General features: G+C 35.4%; 1 protein-coding gene across 1 annotated transcript in view; it reads left to right on the forward strand.

The window, feature by feature from the left end:
* Positions 1–19,038, forward strand: part of LOC145256176 (protein MON2 homolog) — a 1,437,553-nt gene that overhangs the window by 172,059 nt on the left and 1,246,456 nt on the right. Inside the window, exon 17 of the mRNA XM_080114764.1 lies at positions 11,127–11,281. Coding sequence (XP_079970890.1) covers positions 11,127–11,281 — 155 coding nt within the window. The remainder of the gene's footprint in view (positions 1–11,126; positions 11,282–19,038) is intronic.

Raw genomic sequence — 19,038 nt, forward strand, 5'->3', positions numbered from 1 at the left:
TCCGGTAACAGCATCCCAGGCAATTAGCAATAAACCAAATCCTTCCCCTCTCTTTGAGAGAAGGCAAAGCCTGAAAAGGTGAACCTCCTAGAACTGTACAGAACCAGCACTAGACCACAATCAACAGAAATTAGGTCATTACAAAAATGATCTCATATCTGTTGATTTTGAGGGTTAAGGTTGGAAGGAATAGGTTAAAGTGCATTTAGTTAAAAGTAGGATAGGTGACCAATGAAGGGCACTTTACCGTGGCATACAAGGACTGCCCCACCACTCTTATACACAAACACTAGGTGTGCCGCTGCAGTAAATGTGATGTGGTAACTACTGAAGTGAACAATTTTTTTTTTTTTTTTGTACTTTTAAGCCACTCGAATTTCACATCCTATCAGTGCCGAAAACTGAACAAAAATTCCATGAGCAAAGTTTTTTTTCCCAGAACTATCCATCTGTGGAATGTAATATCTTGTGTCTGTTGACTATAACATAATCGTCTTCAAATCTAATACAAATAAATTCCTATTAAGCTGTCTTAAAAACACTTAACCTTTATCCTAGAGTAGCCTATAGGCCTTAATAACTAGTCTCTCAAGTAAAAAAAAAAAAAAAAAAAATAAGGTGGGGATGAAAAAGCCTGACAGGATTGACAACTGAAAGATGAGGAAATTTATGGGAGTACTAACATTGAGCAATGGTACAAATTGCATTTGATTACTTATGGGTCGGTTTTTAGCAATTTGGGTTTGAAGATGTAGTCAGTGGGGAAGCAGTCCTGCAGCAATGCTATCCATAGTGAACAAATGGTAAAAGAAAGAAAAGAACAGTGCTTGAAGAAATAGGCTAAAATGCACCTCGTTTAAGAGTAAGAAAGACAAGATGACCAACAACCCCAACTCCCCACACTTAATAACCTTGTGGCCAACATGTAAATGATTTTTTTTATTTTTAAATAATTCAAACTAGCATCTAATCTAGTAATGTAATTAAGAGCAGAAATATTCCTAAACTGATACAATTTAAGTTTTTGTTTAGAAACCATTGTTTCTCTTCCATGTTAAAAACTGACCTTGTGTTTAATTTTGTCCTCGAGAGGAGGCAAGTAAATAATAATGTTGAATCACCAGCACGTAGTGACTGGGGGTCATCAGTATTTTACTGAAATTCGATCTATGCCCTTGTTGATTTGTCTGGTCTGGCTGATAATGTGCTCAAACTGTCGACTGAAAAGGTTGATGTGGGAGGGAGACGGTGAGATCTCAAGATGCAGAATTGTTTGATGGAAGTTTTATTGGTCTGAAGACCTCAAAAAATAAAAAATAAAATAAAATAATAATCATGCCGCCGCCAACGTTCTGTTTATTTGATCCTTTGAGTTTCAAAAGGTTAAAAAAAAGGTCACAAATAAATCTGATGGATGCGTTGTCAAATAAATCGAATGGAAGCAAAAAAAAAAAAAAAAAAAAAAAGTTTCCATATGAAATCTTTTTCAGAGACAAAGTTATCTTTATTTAGGAAATACTTTGACTTTTTGGAGCATTTTATTACTATAGACAATAAACAAAAGTGGTAAAGAAACAAATCAAACTGTGGACCCTTTGAGCGTGGCACACACACACACACACACACACACACACATATAGAAAGCTAATGACCTGAACTGTGTAGTGGGCTTTGTGACATTTACTTTTAAGGTCACACATTAAGGGGATCATCCATCATCCAGAACCTATTTTTGACACTTTTTTTACAGGCACAAAATGTTTCGATCATTTGTTTCCTAGTTTTGTATATGAATTACAAAATATCTGATATTTCCCCCCAAAACTTGCTGCTATGGTTTCAAATTATCTGAAATAACAGCAAGGGGAGACTTGATTCCAAATATTTCTCATATGTTACATCTCCCCTCTTTGGTTTTCATACATAAAGTAAATTTCACAGTGTATAAGGATTATTTGATACTGGAGATATTCATAATCGTACCCTATTTCCAAAAGAGGGGAGATATAACCTATGAAAAATATTTGGAATTAAATCTCCTCTTGCTGTTATTTCAGATCCTTTGAAACTATAGCAGCAAGTTTTTGTCTCCCCTTCATCAAAGCCGGAGGCTTTGGGGAAATATATATATGGGTGTGGCTCAGAGGCTAAGGAATGAGGGTGGAGAGTTGTATGTTTTGGTTTTGATTCTAGCTGATGGCACCCAAGTCATATATTTTCTTAGATTTGATCTCACTGCTGTATATTAGGTACAATATAATAATCAATAGAGAATTGTTTCGATAATAATGAATACATAATCTGCATGAATTCAAATATATTTAAGCGTATCTCACAACCGGGCAATGCCGGCCGACCTACTAGTGTAAATCTGAAAGTCTGTGGACCATCCTACGACTCTTGCTTACAATTTGTCTATGAAAAACATTATCATGGAAACCAGCTTGTATTTGATAAAATTCACACTTCTTTCCACAGTCCAATGATATTGAGTACAAATATACTTCAGTCTTGTCTTAACTTGTAGACATAATTTCAATTATTAAATTGTTTTGATTTCGAGCTGATAGCACTGAAATCATCCTTTTTTTACTTTTGAAATCATGACTGTATATTTTGAATTATATGAATTGACTCTGTAATAATAAATGGGAAATCTGCATAAAGTAAAATATGATATTTAAGCATATTTTACCACCGGGCAACATCAGGCGCCCCTGCTAGCAACAGATGTTACCAAAGGCATGATAAGTTAATCTTTAACCTACTTGGATAAGTTTCTTTAAAATTTTTTCTTATTTTGTGTGTTAACTTATTTTAAAGCGTTTTTTTTTTTTTTTTTTTTTTTTTTTTAACACAGTGATCACCACTTATCAAGGCCCGGAAGCCACTCAGGGATAAGGGTTATTGACAGTACGTTACGTTAGTGTGGAGATTTGATGAAGTGTTTACTTAAGGGGGCGGTTCATTAGGAATTTGTTAACATTGGACTTGAAGACATCCAAGTTGTAGTCTGGTGGGAAGCAGGCAGACGGAACAGAGTTCCACAGGCGTGCAGTTCTAAGAAAGAAGCTTTGTTCATGGAATCCGTGTTTTGATTTAGGCACAGATATAGAGTGGGAGAAATTTTTCACAGTGGATTCAGCTAGACGGGTGTTTTTTGTGAAAGATTGGCGAGGGGGGGACCAGAGAGTGGAGTTCAGACGAGCACCTGCCATGGAAATAACGATAAAACAAGATAAAAAGTCAAAACAAATATTTCAACCATGAATTAAACATGCACCATGAAATTAATAACAATCAATTTCAGGAGTTATTTTATATATTAAAAAATATAAAGAAAAAGAAGAGCAGACGTACACGAGTGCTACCCCTCTAGCGAAATATGCATCGGCTCCGATGTTGCATGTTGTTCGACTGAGGGAGAAGTTATTTTTACAAGGAAAGAATCTGTGCATTTGTACCTAGTTTTTTTATTTTGGCTTGAAATTTGCGCATGATTTTTGTTATGATTTTATCTTTTTTGGGATTTTTTTTTGTTGGAGTTTATATAATTATTAACAGGAAAATTGGTGAAAGTCAAAATAGAATCTGTGCTATTTTTAAATATTATTTTCAAGTTTAATTATGTTCATGAGACTATAAACCATTCACAAAATTTTGTGGATCTGCTTACTGGTGTTTGCACCAACAATATTGAAGCCTGCTAGTCTCATATTAAAAGACTGAAATACATATTGGGATCAGTAGGAGAAATGAAATAGTCTCATGTCGATGAAGCCATGTGTAGAGAGGCTTATAACATGAAAAGTGAAAAAATATTAGATAATTTGGAAACATTTTTAAAGCATGTTCATGAAAAATATGGTAATCAAAATAAAAATCCCAATAAGCTTTGGGGAAAAAACATGTTTTGAACAATTTAAATTTTATTTTATTTTTGAATAAAAAATAAAAACAAAAACAGTAATGTTCTCGTTGTGTAGTTTTTATTTTATTCAAGAAAATAAAAGGTGCTCATGCATTTATTGAGCCGTGCTGAAATAATGACATTTAGAAAGCCATTCTTAACATGGGGACGGGAGGGTGCTGTGTACCTATTTTGTACTTTCCCCTAACAATTTAATAAAAACAGGTATTGTATAACTTTAATTAAGCTTGAAAGTAATATTTAAAAATAGCGCAGATCTATAAGTGCACTAGCACCAAATAACATTTCACTGTTTCGATCTACGACATTCCATGAGAGGTACGCACACGCTAAAGCTTTCTGTTTATTTTTGTTTATCGCCACAAGTGCTAATTTTGACTTTCACCAATTTTCCTTTAAAAAACAATTAAAACTCTTCAAACATTGGGCGAGGCACTTAAACCATTAAAAAAAGGTAACATAAGTGTATAAGCACCAATTTTTTTTTTTTTTTTTTTTTGCTTTGCTTTCATTTTGTTTGTTTGTTAAATCCGGCAAAAAAAAAAAAAAATAATAAAAATAACAAAAGAATACAAAAACAATAATAAGAAAAAGGTATCGTAAAACTTTTATTAAGTTTGAAAATAATATTTAAAAATAGTGCGGATTCCATTTTGACTTTCCCGTTAATAATTACATAAACTCTAGCAAAAAAAAATATCCATCCAAAAACAAAAAAAAGATAAAATCATAACAAAAATCAGTGAAGCTTAGATAAGTAGGTCCCACAGACGAGCCTCGTTCTGACATTTGGAAAATTTAGGTTAACAACCAGTGAAGCTACCGAAAGGTAACCTTTTTGAATGAAGATGGATATAAACAATATTCTTAAAATTAATTTCTTAATTTTACTTAAAAACAAAATGCAAACAAAAATATTTTAGAAAATAATTTCTTAATTTTAAATAAAAATTGGTTATAAAGAATTTTCTTTAAAAATAATTATTGAAAAATATTACAGTATTTATATAGGTGTTGTTTTTTTTTTTTTTTTTTTTTTTTAGGATAATAGGAACGCCTGAAACCTCCCTTGCAAAACGATAAAAGTTTTAGTCTTTTTACTATTTTAAAGCGCCCTTTTTTTAAGTTTGAAACAGAAGTAGTGGCTAGTTAACTTAGAACAACGAGGGTGCATAGCAGAAATTCTTCATGGTTTAAATGTATTGTAATGCGTTTATTCAGGTCAAAAAACGTTTTTCAGCTACCATATTACTTTCTATTTACTTGCCTCCCCACGAGGGCAGAGTTAGACACAAAGTCGGTTTTTAATGTAGAGAAGCATTTATTACTAAAAAACGAAATGGTGAAATATAAAAGCAAGTTAAGCTAAAAGTAAAGAAAAAATTTTTTTTTTTATTATACAAAGAATTAAAGCAAAACAAAAAAATTCAAAGAAATTTCGAAACTCATTAAGATAAATACAGATTACCTTTAAAGTAGTTAATAAAATTCTTGTACATCATATTAAATGTTATGAAAAGTTTTATGACGTTTTTATCATGAATTTTTAAGAACATTGATCTCACTTCAAACAAACAGTTCAACTTAAAAATATAAGAGAATTGTAATGAAAGAATAAGAAATCTTTTTTTTTTTTTAACGATGCGATTCCGATTCCCCCCAAAATACATTATTCTTATGATTGATAATTCTGATTCCGATTAATCGTCCCACCACTAATTTCAATATCAATTAGCTTTTAATGCTTGCCTACTGGGTTCGATTCTAGCCTTTTCCTAATATCATTTTCAAACTTCTCGTTTTGCTTTCTTACTTACTGGGGTTCATCCCTTTTCATAACATTGTCACCAATAACATTGTCTACATGCATAGAGCATGTAGCTCTATGCATAGTTAGGAAGTATGTTATCTGACTATAACCGATAACATGATATGGTCCTAATTGCTTTAAACTCTAAAATAAAATACTGATATAGATTTTTTTTTTTTTTTTTTTTTTTTTTTTTTTTTACTTGGGAGTCACCACTTATCAAGGCCCGAAGGCCCCTCGAGGATAAGGGGGTAAGGAATGTAAGGTGGTAGTGTAGTAATCACCTATGGTGTAAATTGAGTAGAGTTTGATTATTTAGGGGGACGGCTTAACAAGAACTTGTTTACATTAGACTTGAAAGCCATCATGTTGTATTCAACTGGAAAGTATGACGGCAGAACAGTGTTCCAAAGGCGAGCAGTTCTGGGAAAGAAGCTTTGTTCATGGAATCTGCATTTACATTTAGGCACAGAGTGGGGAAAATCATATATAGGAGTTGTAGTTGGTCAAGTGTTTTTTTTTTTTTGTGAAAGTTTGGCAAGGGAGGACCATAGATTGGAGTTCCGTTGAGCATTTGCTATGAAAATAGCGATAGAGCAAAGAGAGGCTTGCAAAGTCTCTTCTGTAGGAAAGAGGTTGCCGGGAAGAGAAAAGGGTATCACCTACTATATTTGAAGTTGGTTTCAAACTCTATCAAGGCAGGATAGGTATGCCAAGCAGCTCCTGCCCAGATGTGGCAACGGTACTCCGGTTTAGGGTACACCTGACTCTTATACAAATAGAGAATTTTACTGGAGTGGTAGAGTGATCCAACTATTTTATCAGCTATTTTGGCAAGATTTGATGTATGTGTTCCATTTCAGATCAGGAGTGAAGGTCAGTCCCAGAAGCTTGTCAAGACATGTGGCTTCCCCAAGACAAGAGCCATTCATTTCAGTTGGGGCGTGGTGGGGATCAAAGCGATTATGATGAAAGGAGAGAAGCTTGGTTTATGATGCATTAAAATTACCCAACCACCTTTATTGCTGACCTTTGAAGTGTCGCCATAGATTGTCAGGTTGTCTGCATAAATGTTTATGAATAACCTAAGAATGTGATTTGGAAGATCATTGAAGATCAGGAACAGAGTTGGGGCCAGCTCCCCATTAAAAAAGGGGAGTAGCAATTGTCTGATATAAGAGGCTTACTCTGCATTGATCAAACATTTACTTTTGTAGACGTCCCTAGCACGAGTGCCAGCAACTGGCTTTGCTACGGATTCAATTTCGCTTATATACGACAAAGCCAAAGAAATATGCGGCGAGTAAAAAAAAAAAAAAAAAAAAAAAAAAAAAAATCACGAAAATAGCGTGTAAAAGTCGCCCAAATTAAAGATAGACGCAACCTTGTTTCATAAATTATAGATATTATAATCTAAGTAGCATATAACTGTTTCTAAGAAACAGTAACCGCCCGGAGCGCCCCCCCCCCTACAAAAGCCTTTCCCGGACATACACAAAAAATGCACACCCAAACACACATTTTACCTTTTAGGGTACCCGGTGTTGCCTGGGTGTTTGTAGGTGTGTGTGTTGGGGGTGGGGTTAACAAAAAAAAGAGTTTTGGTAGGTAGGTAGGATCGAACCAGGAACCTTGAGGTGAAGGTGGAAAATAAAGTGTGAAAAAAAAAACCCATAACATTTTTTACCGCTGTGTCAGCAAGGGAGTGTAACAGGAAACCGTTTGAATTTATTTAAGGATAAAAAAAATGAGGTCAAATATCACGGCATAGAAATCGCGCAGTTAACTTTTACTACAAGGCAGTTTTTTTTATTTTTTTTTTTTATTTTTTTTAACACAAATCGACAGGTGCGTGAATTTAATAAGGTCAAATAGAAATGTTGCAGTTAAGTTTTACTGTGAGGCAGTTTGTTTTTTTGTTTTTTTTGGGGGCGGGAGATAGGTTGTTTACCCAAGATGTTGGAGGGGGGGACTCGCTCCCTATAAAAAGGGATTGTCCAAAATGAATAGCAATTGTCTGATATAAGGGGTTCCCCCCGTATTGATCAAAAGCCGATTGCTTTCTGGACGTTCCTGGCACGGGGCCGAGAAACCCACCTGTGATTATGAATTAGTTAAGATAAATCTAGACTCAACGCACGTTCGCAAATCATACATATCATGATCTAGGGGGTATGTAAACAGTTCTAAGACATAGTGCCCCCCTCCCCCCAGAAACCTGGCGAAAAAAGCTTTTGCCGGACATACATAAAATGTGCACACACATTTTGCCTTTTATCGTCATTTGTATTATTTGGACAACTGTACGTTATTCTCGCAATGTTTCGGCTGATATAATGTCAGACCTATGTATTCACTGAACTATAAAATCCATACAGAATTTCAAACGGAGCCCTTTATTTGTTTGTTTACTTGCCTCCCCACGAGGACAGAGTTAGATATGAGGTCGGTTTTTAATGTGGGGGAGAAACCAGTTCCCCAAAAAGGGGCGCTCTGGTTAGTAACAAAAATAAAAAATGTATCAGTCATGAAGGATATCTCCTTCATTAACCGAAACCAAAAAAGTGCAGTGCAGCATCTGAAGAACAGATGCTACACTTTGGGTTATATATTTATTTTTTTTATATATATTTTTTATTTACTCTGAAAAGGTTTACAAAAAAAAAAGAGTAATAAACAAAAAATTAGGCACAAGGCCACCCAAAAATTGGGGAGGGGATGTCTATGGTCATCCTCGTCACTGTATCTTTGCTAGTTTACGCTTCCATCCATCATTCAGTGCAGCCGTAGACGAGATTGAACTCCCTACAAGAGTTTGTAGTGTAATTCAAATTTTGTCAGTAGTTGAATACTTGATGCTTTGTCAGGGGTATTAAGGGTATTTTTTTATCGTGAAGCCATCACTAGATGGATTGCCTACCACGGCTTAAGAGAGTCCCATCTACCCTCAAGAGAAGGATAGATTGTGCCAGTTTCTTAACCTGGTATTTTACCTATGTTTAATCCTAGTTAAATTTCTCATTCACCAAAATACCTCAAGCACCCTGGGGGTTGTCCTACCTAAGATTCCCAAATCATATCGTGTGTGTGTGTGTGTGTGTGTTTTTTTCTTTTTTTTTTTTTTTTTTTTTTTTTTTTTTTTTATAATTTATTTATTTTTTCTACTACACTTTGATCATGGCCCAAAAGCGAAGAACAACAGAAAAAAAGCAAGCCTTAGTTGTTTTATCAGTCCTGATGAGGTAGCAGTCATAGATTCATAATATCAACCACCTACAAGACTGTCACTTCAAACTCATTACTTTATCCCTTTTTTTGTCTAGATGAGCATAGTGGAGAGCGCAGCAGAATGGCTTCCTACAAAGTTGAGTTCTGGCCGTAACACTGTTCAACAGATATCCAAATGACATGCCAATATTCCATAACGTCTACAAGTTCATCTATGCAAACAACATGTGCTTTGCAGCCTGATCAAATGACTTCAAAGCCATTGAAGATCCATTTCTGATCATAGACTTTGATATGAAGTTAAAATTTATGATAATGCTTTTGTAACCCTTATATCCATTGTGCCACTTATCTTTGCTGGTTTCAGCATAACCCAAAAGAAAATGCTAAAACGATGCCAATTATGACTCCTTGTATAATTTATGGAACACAAGGGAACTGTGCTTTCATGCCTTTAATGTGTATATGACCACAGTATGATTTGAACACGGCATAATCAAAGTTTTAACTAATTCATAATCACATTCTTATGGCTTGTATTAAGGATTGACTTTTGAACCTTCAGAAACCTGTCACCTAAAATTGATTTTCACTTAGCATTAGCACTTATATCCATTGCGCCATGTTTTCTCCTGAAAATAACATCAGATACAGACAATAAATCGCAAAAATTCTGTAACCTTCCTTGGATTATATGTCTATGGAAATTATCTGTATTATTACTAGTTTAAAGTTTTGATATTTGCTAAAAATTAGTATTGGGACGATGAATCGGAATCAAAGGTCAGAACTTTTTTGGGTATCAGAATCGGAAAAATTTGTGCTTATTTTACGATGTCAACAGCGTTTCTTTTAGTTGGCTTTTTTTCATTTGATTTTCTTTAAATAAAAATATTCTACTGCGGATAGTAATACTAAAATAGTTAATATCTGTTGATTTTAACCAATTAATAAAACAAAAATCGATAGATCATCCCTCACAAGTGTATCGTTACGTTGAAGAAAATATCTGTACATTTACAGTAATCGTAAAAATAACAACTTTATAGTTAAATATGTAGAGATTTATAATCGAGAATTGTTATTAAAAGTGTAAATAAAAAGTAATTGTATGATTTTAATCTGCATAATTTTTATACTTTTCAGTGTCTTTTACTTACATTTTATTTTAATAAATCGCTCTGAAGACCAATAAAAGTGGAGGAAATGTGCCGATTTTGCGATGTCTTCTTTTAATTGTTTTTTTTTCATTTGATTTAAAGAAAAATATCCTGCTGATAGTAATACTAAAATAGTGAATATTTGTTGATTTTAAATGATTGGTACAACTAAAATTGATAGATCATCCCTCACAAGTGTATCTTTACGGTTAAGAAAATATCTGTACTATTTATATAAAAGCCAAGTACGTCCAAGGATGGAATACTGTTGCCATATCTGGGCAGGAGCTGCTAAAAACAGCCTATCCTGCCTTGACAGAGTACAAAATAGACTTCGTGGCTTAGTGGGGGATGCCCTTTTCTCTACCCTGCAACCTCTCTCCCACAGAAGAAACGTTGCGAGCCTATCCTTGTTTTATCGTTATTTCCATGGCAGGTGCTCGTCTGAACTCCAATCTCTGGTCCCCTCCTCGCCAATCTTTCACGAAAAACACCCGTCTAGCTGAATCCACTGTGAAAAATTTCCCCCACTCTATACCTGTGCCTAAATCAAAACGCGGATTCCATGAACAAAGCTTCTTTCTTAGAACTACACGCCTGTGGAACTCTGTTTCGTCTGCCTGCTTCCCACCGGACTATAACTTGGATGTCTTCAAGTCCAATGTTAACAAATTCCTAATGAACCGCCCCTTTAAGTAAACACTTCATCAAATCTCCACACTAACGTAATGTACTTGCAATAACCCTTATCCCTGAGTGGCTTCCGGGCCTTGATAAGTGATGATCACTGTGTAAAAAAAAACAAAAAAAAAAAAAAACAGTAATCGTGAAAAATAACAACTTTATAGTTAAATATGTTATCGATTTATAATCGAGAATTGTATCGGAATCAGAAAAAATATTGGTCGTCCCATCCCTACTAAAAATTAGGCATTTTAGCTCAATCTTTGGAAATGGTTTCACCAAGTCAGCCATTTTTCCCTTTTTTATTTTTAAGGGACTATGAAAATTACTACTACTGTTACTGCTACTACTACCCAAGATCCTCATACGCTTGGGATGGAAGCTGTGGAAAGAAGTCAAGTGGTCGTTGTGGGGACAGCCTTACCCACCGCTTCTTTGCCTGTGGGAGCTCACACAGGCCCTGTCATGGTGAGTACTACTTTTTTTTTTTTTTATTTTTTTTTTTAAGCCAATACATCAAACTTTACTTCTGACATGCCAGTGTTCATATGTTATTGATAAGTGGTTTACTGCATGGGTTGAAAGCTTGGGCATTCCAAGTTTGAATCCAATTTGTTTCACAGAAATATTTTCATCAAACTCACACCTCACCATGTGCTTAATTGCCTGGAAAGAAGATAAATAAAATAACTTTGCTACAATTTCTTTTCTGAATTTGTGAGATGGGGATTGGTTATTCGTATTATTTGGATTCTTTGGACTGCTGTGACTTTCACAGCATTTCAGTTGATGTAACCTCCAACCTTCTTCAGGTGTATCGTGTCGAACTCTGAAATGTTTTTGTCAAACTAAAAACATTCCAGAGTTCGACAAGATACACCTGAAGAAGGTCGAAGGTTACATAAACAGAAATGCTGTGAAAATGACACTCAAATAATGCAAATTCATTGCAACTTATTTAAAAAATGGTTTGATTCGACCTAGACAACTCCTGATATGAAACAGTTACAACAGATCACTGAAAAATAAAAATCACTAAGGAAGGTAACTCATTTTAATTTGAAGAATATAATAGAAATTGTTTCCATTTTATTTGTTTTTCTGTATAAGTTTAAAAATATGCAAAAGAATTTAAAAAAAAAAAAAAAAAATTACATTGTAGGTTATTTACGAATTTAATAATCAAGAAAAACTCATAACTGAAAAGTATTTGTGAGATTTAAATTTCAACATCTAAGATGTCTCATAGATTTTATTGTAATGCTGATTTAAAAAAAAAAAAAAAATTTTTTTTTTTTTTTTAAATAACATTTCATTAAATTATATTTTTTAAAAATGCAAAAAATTTTGGGAGAAAAGATGAAAATTAGGGGATGCAATGAGCAAAAAAAAAAAAAGTATGAAAATATTCTAGTAGCAACACTATTTGCTGACATGGTACACAACTAGTTGAAGATATGTCCTTGACAATCAGTTCAACAAATTAGGCTAACACAATGACCTTTCATTTATTGGGGCAAAGTATTAGTTCTGGGTAGTCCTACATCCAATTTCCCAGGCCTTGCCTTCTTTTTTGGGGGGGAAGAGTAAGTTTGTTGCTGTGTGAGGCATCTGGAGAATACTGATAGGTGTGGTCAAGCAATTTTTAAAAGTCCAGAGTACCCCTTTAGCTCCACGGACAAGTTATATACCAATTGAGGATTCATCATTGATAATTGATCCAACAAAGATTTGGCTAACGCAACATTTTATTTGTCCAGCTGAAATTTTGGTCCTGGGTAGTCCTAAGAGATTCACTTTTCTAGGTCTTGCCTTCATTCTTTGGGGACGAGTGTATTGCTTATCATCTGAGGTGTTGACAGGGCCGGCTAGGTAATTTTTAAGTGTACAGTGCTCCTTCTTTCAGAATGCTGGTTTACTCTTTTAATCCCTTTGACCTTGTCTTAAGTATATGTCTGTAAATACAGTGGTCCTTGAAAATACTCCCTGACAACACTGAGTAAGTACATCTAATAGATTTGTAAGTTAAACAGATTAAATATTTAATGTAATTGGATCCTTCATTAACAAGAGAAAAATCAAGGTTGTCAGAGGGGGGGGGGTTGTGTAGGATATGTAGTGCATTTTCTGTATGTATATAATGGTTGTACTAAATTATGCAATTGATTACGTTGTCGGGGGGGGGGAGCAGGCCAACTCTTATAGACATAACTTGTGATACTGACACAAAACAACTATGTGGACATATTGATAATGTTTAAAGAGGTGGAGATACAGTTACTTGTACAAACGGATGCTTGTACATGATAACAAAAGGGAAACTAGTTTTTTAATGAATGACAAAGAGAGTGTATATCATAGCAGTCTATATAATAGACCATCTGTACCTTTAAGATGGTATGTTCACCAGTTATAGGCAGAATTCAATATCAAAATATTTAGTAGACGTTTTCTTGAAACTAAGTTTCTTTCTCAGCATAAGGAGAAATTATTTTGCTAATAATCCTGTTATAAGAGTGACAACCGTTTTAATGCATTTGTTTTTCAGATTCTTATAAGTTGCTTATATTTCAGCTCTAGGTGAACTAAAGTTTTGTCCATTGAGCTACACGATTAAATGTTATCTGATTGACTTGTTCACCTTTCATCAACAAGTATTGATATACACCAGCATGAAAAAATATCTGCCATAGAGAGGTCATAATGCACAAGTTCAGTCACCATAACAATGCAATTTGCAATCCCTCTCCGATTCAGTCGGACAGAATAAAAAAAAAATAGGAGGCATTACTTTTGTGAGACTATACAAAGCATAAGGCCACTTGGACTTAAGGAGTTTTTTTTTTATTTGGGATTGTGTCTAACAGGGGACTGAGAAATTGAGTAGCAAGATGTTTATTCACATTACATTTAAACTTCTGGGGGTTAATACAGTCAGGGAAGCAAGAAACAAGGAGGGAATTCCAAAGTCTAGCCATCTGAGGAAAGAAACTATTAGAGTAGAAAGCTTTCCAGCATCGAACAACCTCAACAGTGAAGGGATAAGATTTTGCTGCTTGTCAGGAGTATGTATATCGATGGGGGGGCACACATTATGTTCATCAGAGCACATTTCATTAAAATGCTTGTAAAACAGGCACTGGGATGCAGCATCTTGGCGATGGGACGGAGGTTGGAACTTGGCTGACAGTGCGGGACATTAGATTTGAGACTTTTTTTTCACTATCTAGGAGTGAGAGACTAGTGATAGATACATGAGTCCAGATATAGCGGCTTTGTAGAGATCTAGGATGCTCTGTGGTGTGAATAATTTTCAAGCATGGTAGAGTAGAGGCCCACTTCTTTGCAGCAGCCTTGGCAATGTCTGCAATGTTTTTGTTCCAATTTATGTTGTATGTGAATGTTAAGCCGAAGAGTTTGAAGGATAGGCTTTGAGGTAGGGTGTAATTTGTCATGGTAATACACGGTGTCCAAAAAGTCACTTAAAGGATTTTGAATTTAAATAGATTCTTTAATTTTTATATTTTTCTGTAATTTTAACACAATCTGACTAAGACATTGGGAATATTTTTTGTTTTAAATCCAAAATTCAAACAATCTTTATGAAAAATGTCTTTTAAATGTTGCTCGTTTTCCGTTTTGAATATTTGTGCTCTTTCCAAAACATTCATAACAGATTGCAGAATCTCTGGATTGCAATTTAACTCTCCTATTTCATTCCTAGTGTTTTCCTTCAATTCTTACAGGGTTTAGGGGTTTATTAACATGGACTCTTTCTTTAAGATATCCCCACAAGGAAAAGTCGGGGCTAGTCAAGTCTGTTTTGGAAAGAGCACAAATATGCAAAGCTGAAAATGGGCAACATTTAAAAGACATTATTTTCCATAAATAAAGATTGTTTGAATTTTGCATTCTTTTAAAATTTCCCCATGCTAGGAAGACAAACTGCTCTCCTTTAACAATTGTAAGACGCCTCTACAACCACCGATATATCCATGACAAATAACCTTCCTGAGAATTCTTCCTTCAAACTCCTTGTCCTAACATTCACAGACAATATGAATTAGAACAAATACATTGAGGACATTGCAAAGGCTGCTGCAAAGAACATGGCTTCCATCTATCGAACAAGAAGACTACTTACACCTGAGAGTATCATATACCTCTACAAGGCCACCATTCGCCCGTGCATGGAGTATTGCTGTCACATCTAGGCTGAGTGCATCTAGCACTAGCCTCTCCCTCTTGCATTGGGTCCAGAAAAGAGTTTCCTATCTAATAGGTCCCACTTTGTCAACTAAGCTTCAACCCTTGTCTCATCGCTGTAGTGTTGCATCTGTGCCTGTTTTACAGAATGGAATGTGCACTGATGAATTCGTTGCACTTGTGCCCCCCTCAAGGTACATATCCCCGACAAACCTGCTTAGCAACAAAATCTCACCCTGTCACTGAGGTCCCTAAATGCCAGAAAGCTTTCTACTCTAATAGTTTCTTCCCTCGAACAGCTAGACTTTGGAATTCCCTTCCTGCTACCTGCTTCCCTGACTGTACTGATATGCAGAAATTTAAATGTAATATAAACCAACATCTTAATCTTTTCTAGGCATGGTCCCCAATAGTAGTCCCTTATGTCCAAGTGGCAATATGCTTTGTTAGGGGTGAATATGAGTTAAAGAAAAAAAAATGTCACTTGAAGATGTAAGGATGGTTCTAGATAGAATATGTTTACATTGGCTGTGAAGAGGACCAAGTTGTAATTTGCAGGCAAGTAGTCCTGTAACAGTGTGTTCCATAAATGGGGAAACTATTGCAAACAACCTCTGTTCATGAAAATTCCACCTGAAGCTAGGCTAGGCATGCTGAGAAAAAGTTTTTCTTCATTATGGTAGATAGACGAGTTCTGGCTATGAATGTTTTACACGTAGAAAATGATTAGCAGTTAACATTAACCTATATTTTAATACTGTAGTACCTTTAACATACGTATATACGTCACAGTTTCCAGATCATAAAATGTCTCATTTGGGCCATATGTGAAACTAACATATACCTTCTTGGTCTTCTGGCTAGGATTCAAAGGTAGTATCTGTTCTGCCTAAAGATGGTATGATATTGTGAGGTTTCAGTTCATGCTGGGCATCCATACAGTGAAAATATGTCAGACTCCTTTTAAGGATATTAGAGATAAACCGTAATAACCAAATATATTCTGACACTACATTAGCCGGATTACTAAGATGAATACTTTTACAGTTTTAACAAAAGGGCTACAATAATATCATGGGGTCTCCATTCATGTTGAATGTTCACAGAATGCCCAGCAGATATATATTGCATATGAAAGTTGCCCCTACGGAATTTCCACAGGTTGTGCTAGTATTTACAAAAGTTTATTTATGGAAGTACAGAACAGTGTTATGGAAAGACTGCCCAGACACTGGGTACTTATTTCCTTCTCATTGTAGGAAGCATGACATAAGTCGGGATGGTAGGAGAGCAATCCCACACCTCTAAAGTATGGGTACTCTGGCTTATGAAAAATTGCTGGAGCAGCTCTGTCAGCATTCCCTGGATGGGGCATCTCAGGAAGTTAGCAATAAACTCCACTTCAAATAAGGTAAGCAAGATCTAGGATGGTGGACCTCCTAGGACTATCCAGGACCAATACCATAGCTCGACAGATAAAATGATACTGAAATAACCCCGTATCTTCCAGTCAAGAGTGACAGAAGACTGCTCCATCCTAGATTCTTCTATATATCAATAATGTAGACGGTAGTTGTGTATCTAAAAATAAAAGACAACAAAACAAATGCCCACAAATTTATTTCTTTTCATATAATCGAGATTCGTCATATGTGACTTAATGGCTGGTAGTTTGTTTACTGAAGAAATATATGCATAATAGCAGGGAGACCCGATAATAATACCTGAGAGAGATAAACGCCCCTGCCTTGCACAGTTCCAGGTCAACCTTGGATAAGGTATAACCCTTGTTAGGCTCCCTCTGAGGTTTAGGAGGGTTACCGTATATGTGTGTGTGTGTATATTTAGTGCCGGGACTTAGAAATCCCCAGGTTTATGTCTGGAGGCGTATTTAGACCATTAGGAGAGATGTACCCTTATATATTTAAGATATACATCTAGAAGAAGGAAACTCTAATGTAAAACCTGGTGCCTATTGTCTGCTGTTTCCGTAGCAATTATTTGCACCGATTTGGTTAATCAATAACTCCAAAAAGTGTGGATGGTATTACAAGCGTTTACCACTTTAATTAAATCATTTGCGTGCGTTTCTAAAATATTTTAGGTCAGTATAAGACTTTTGAAATTAGTAGACTGTATAAATTACTGCTGCTAAAACTAACCCAATATTTTTTTTTTTCTGGCAACATTTTAAGTAATGGGAAACAAACTAAAGCTAAGATCTTGAGTGCTTTTATCCACACCCTTTTTCTGTGGGGAGGATGGGGGTGGGTGGCATTATTCATAGGTAGGTTGGATGGCTCTGGGTAAAATGTATTTAAACCATTACAACAGAAAAATTTCCACTTAGTGTGAAGCACCATTGTTTTTATATTTGTTCCTTTGAGAACGAAGTCTTGTCAAACGTTGAACAGAAATTAAAAAAAAAAAATCTAACAGCAAATGTTATGCCATTCATTGAGTGTTGTCGACGCGTTTCTTCCTCGCATTTTTACTAATTGACGGAAAAAAACATGATTTTTTCATAATACATCCATTCGATCTACGTGTTGCTTCAAACTGACATGCATGATAAACCAATGAAAATGTTTTGTGCTGAGGTGCGTGACAGACGGATGTAAATTGTAATTTTGTGCTGCGATGCTTGACAGACAGACGTAATATGTGACAGACTTGTATAAATGATATTTGAAACTGAAATATGTGACGGACACATGTAGTAGAAAGGAAGAAATATTTCTTGTGTATCTTAGACTTCTTTTGTACATCTTTTCTGACAGATTTATTCTTCGTGTAATTCAATTTCCATTAAAAAATTTTTTAATCAAAGTTGACCCGGACATGACATGAAGCCATTTGATATCACCAATTAAAAAGAATGAAAGAGGATTAGGTGGCATGATAACAAATACGAAGAACTGTAGAATATCTCCAAAAGAGGATAGGTTTTTTTTTCTAAACTGATATGGGCAAAATAATCCAGCCTAAAAAGCAGAAATATTAGCATGGCAGAAATGTATCCCGTCATGTATCCCGAAAATAGTTACAGGGACACGCATCTATGTACAACATTGAATTTGAGAATATTCCAACATTTAGCGAGTGCTGATGAAGTTTCTCAGACGTACCCCTGAGTTTGGTGTCACCTGAAAAAGTGTTGACAATAAAAACTATGACCTCACACCCTAGTGAGGATACTTACTTTCATTATCTGTTATCAGATGAACCAAGCTTGGAATAGACTACAACCAGCGTTTAATCTCTTAGACAAGTCAAACGATAAGCTCTTCAAGAGCTCAAATATTATTTAAGCATGTGAGAAATGAATGGGAACTGACGTTTCAAACATGTGACATCCCATTGAGGGTGTAATTCGAGATGTAGGTGTGATATCCCATTGAAAATGGGGTTTCAGACATGGATGTGACGTGCCATTGGAAGTGGTGTTTCGGACATGGGTGTGACGTGCCATTGGAAGTGGTGTTTCGGACATGGGTGTGATGTACCATTGGAAGTGGTGTTTCGGACATGGGTGTGACGTGCCTTTGGAAGTGCCATTTATAGAGATGAATGAATGATTTTTAAAATTCTAATGCAAAAATTTAAGCATGACAATTCGACTTACGAGGTTCCTTCGTTAATTTTCCAGACTTTTTTGTGAGAGTACTTTTTTGATAGTGCACACATGAAATGGTAGTCCCCTGCAAAGTAATCTCCTTCGGCTGCACTGTTTCAACAACTTCTGGAAGGCCCCATGGAGGTCTTTTGTGGTCATGCCAATGACCCTTATTACAGCCTCTTTCATCTCAATTGTCTCCTAACAGCAGCCTCTAAGGTTTTCCTTGAGAGTAGGGAATAACCAAAAGTCACAGGGAGCAAGGCTTGAACTATGAGGAGGGTGAGGAACTGTGTTGATGCTCATTTTAGTTGAATAGTCTGTGAGAAAGATTGAGCAAACTTCACGCAAATCTTCCGCATCTTCAGTTCCTCACGAATAATTGTGTATACAGTTCCAACAC

Source organism: Euprymna scolopes, chromosome 32 (genome assembly GCF_053919585.1).
Source record: "Euprymna scolopes isolate OS-2025 chromosome 32, ASM5391958v1, whole genome shotgun sequence".
Taxonomy (NCBI): Eukaryota; Metazoa; Mollusca; class Cephalopoda; order Sepiida; family Sepiolidae; genus Euprymna; species Euprymna scolopes.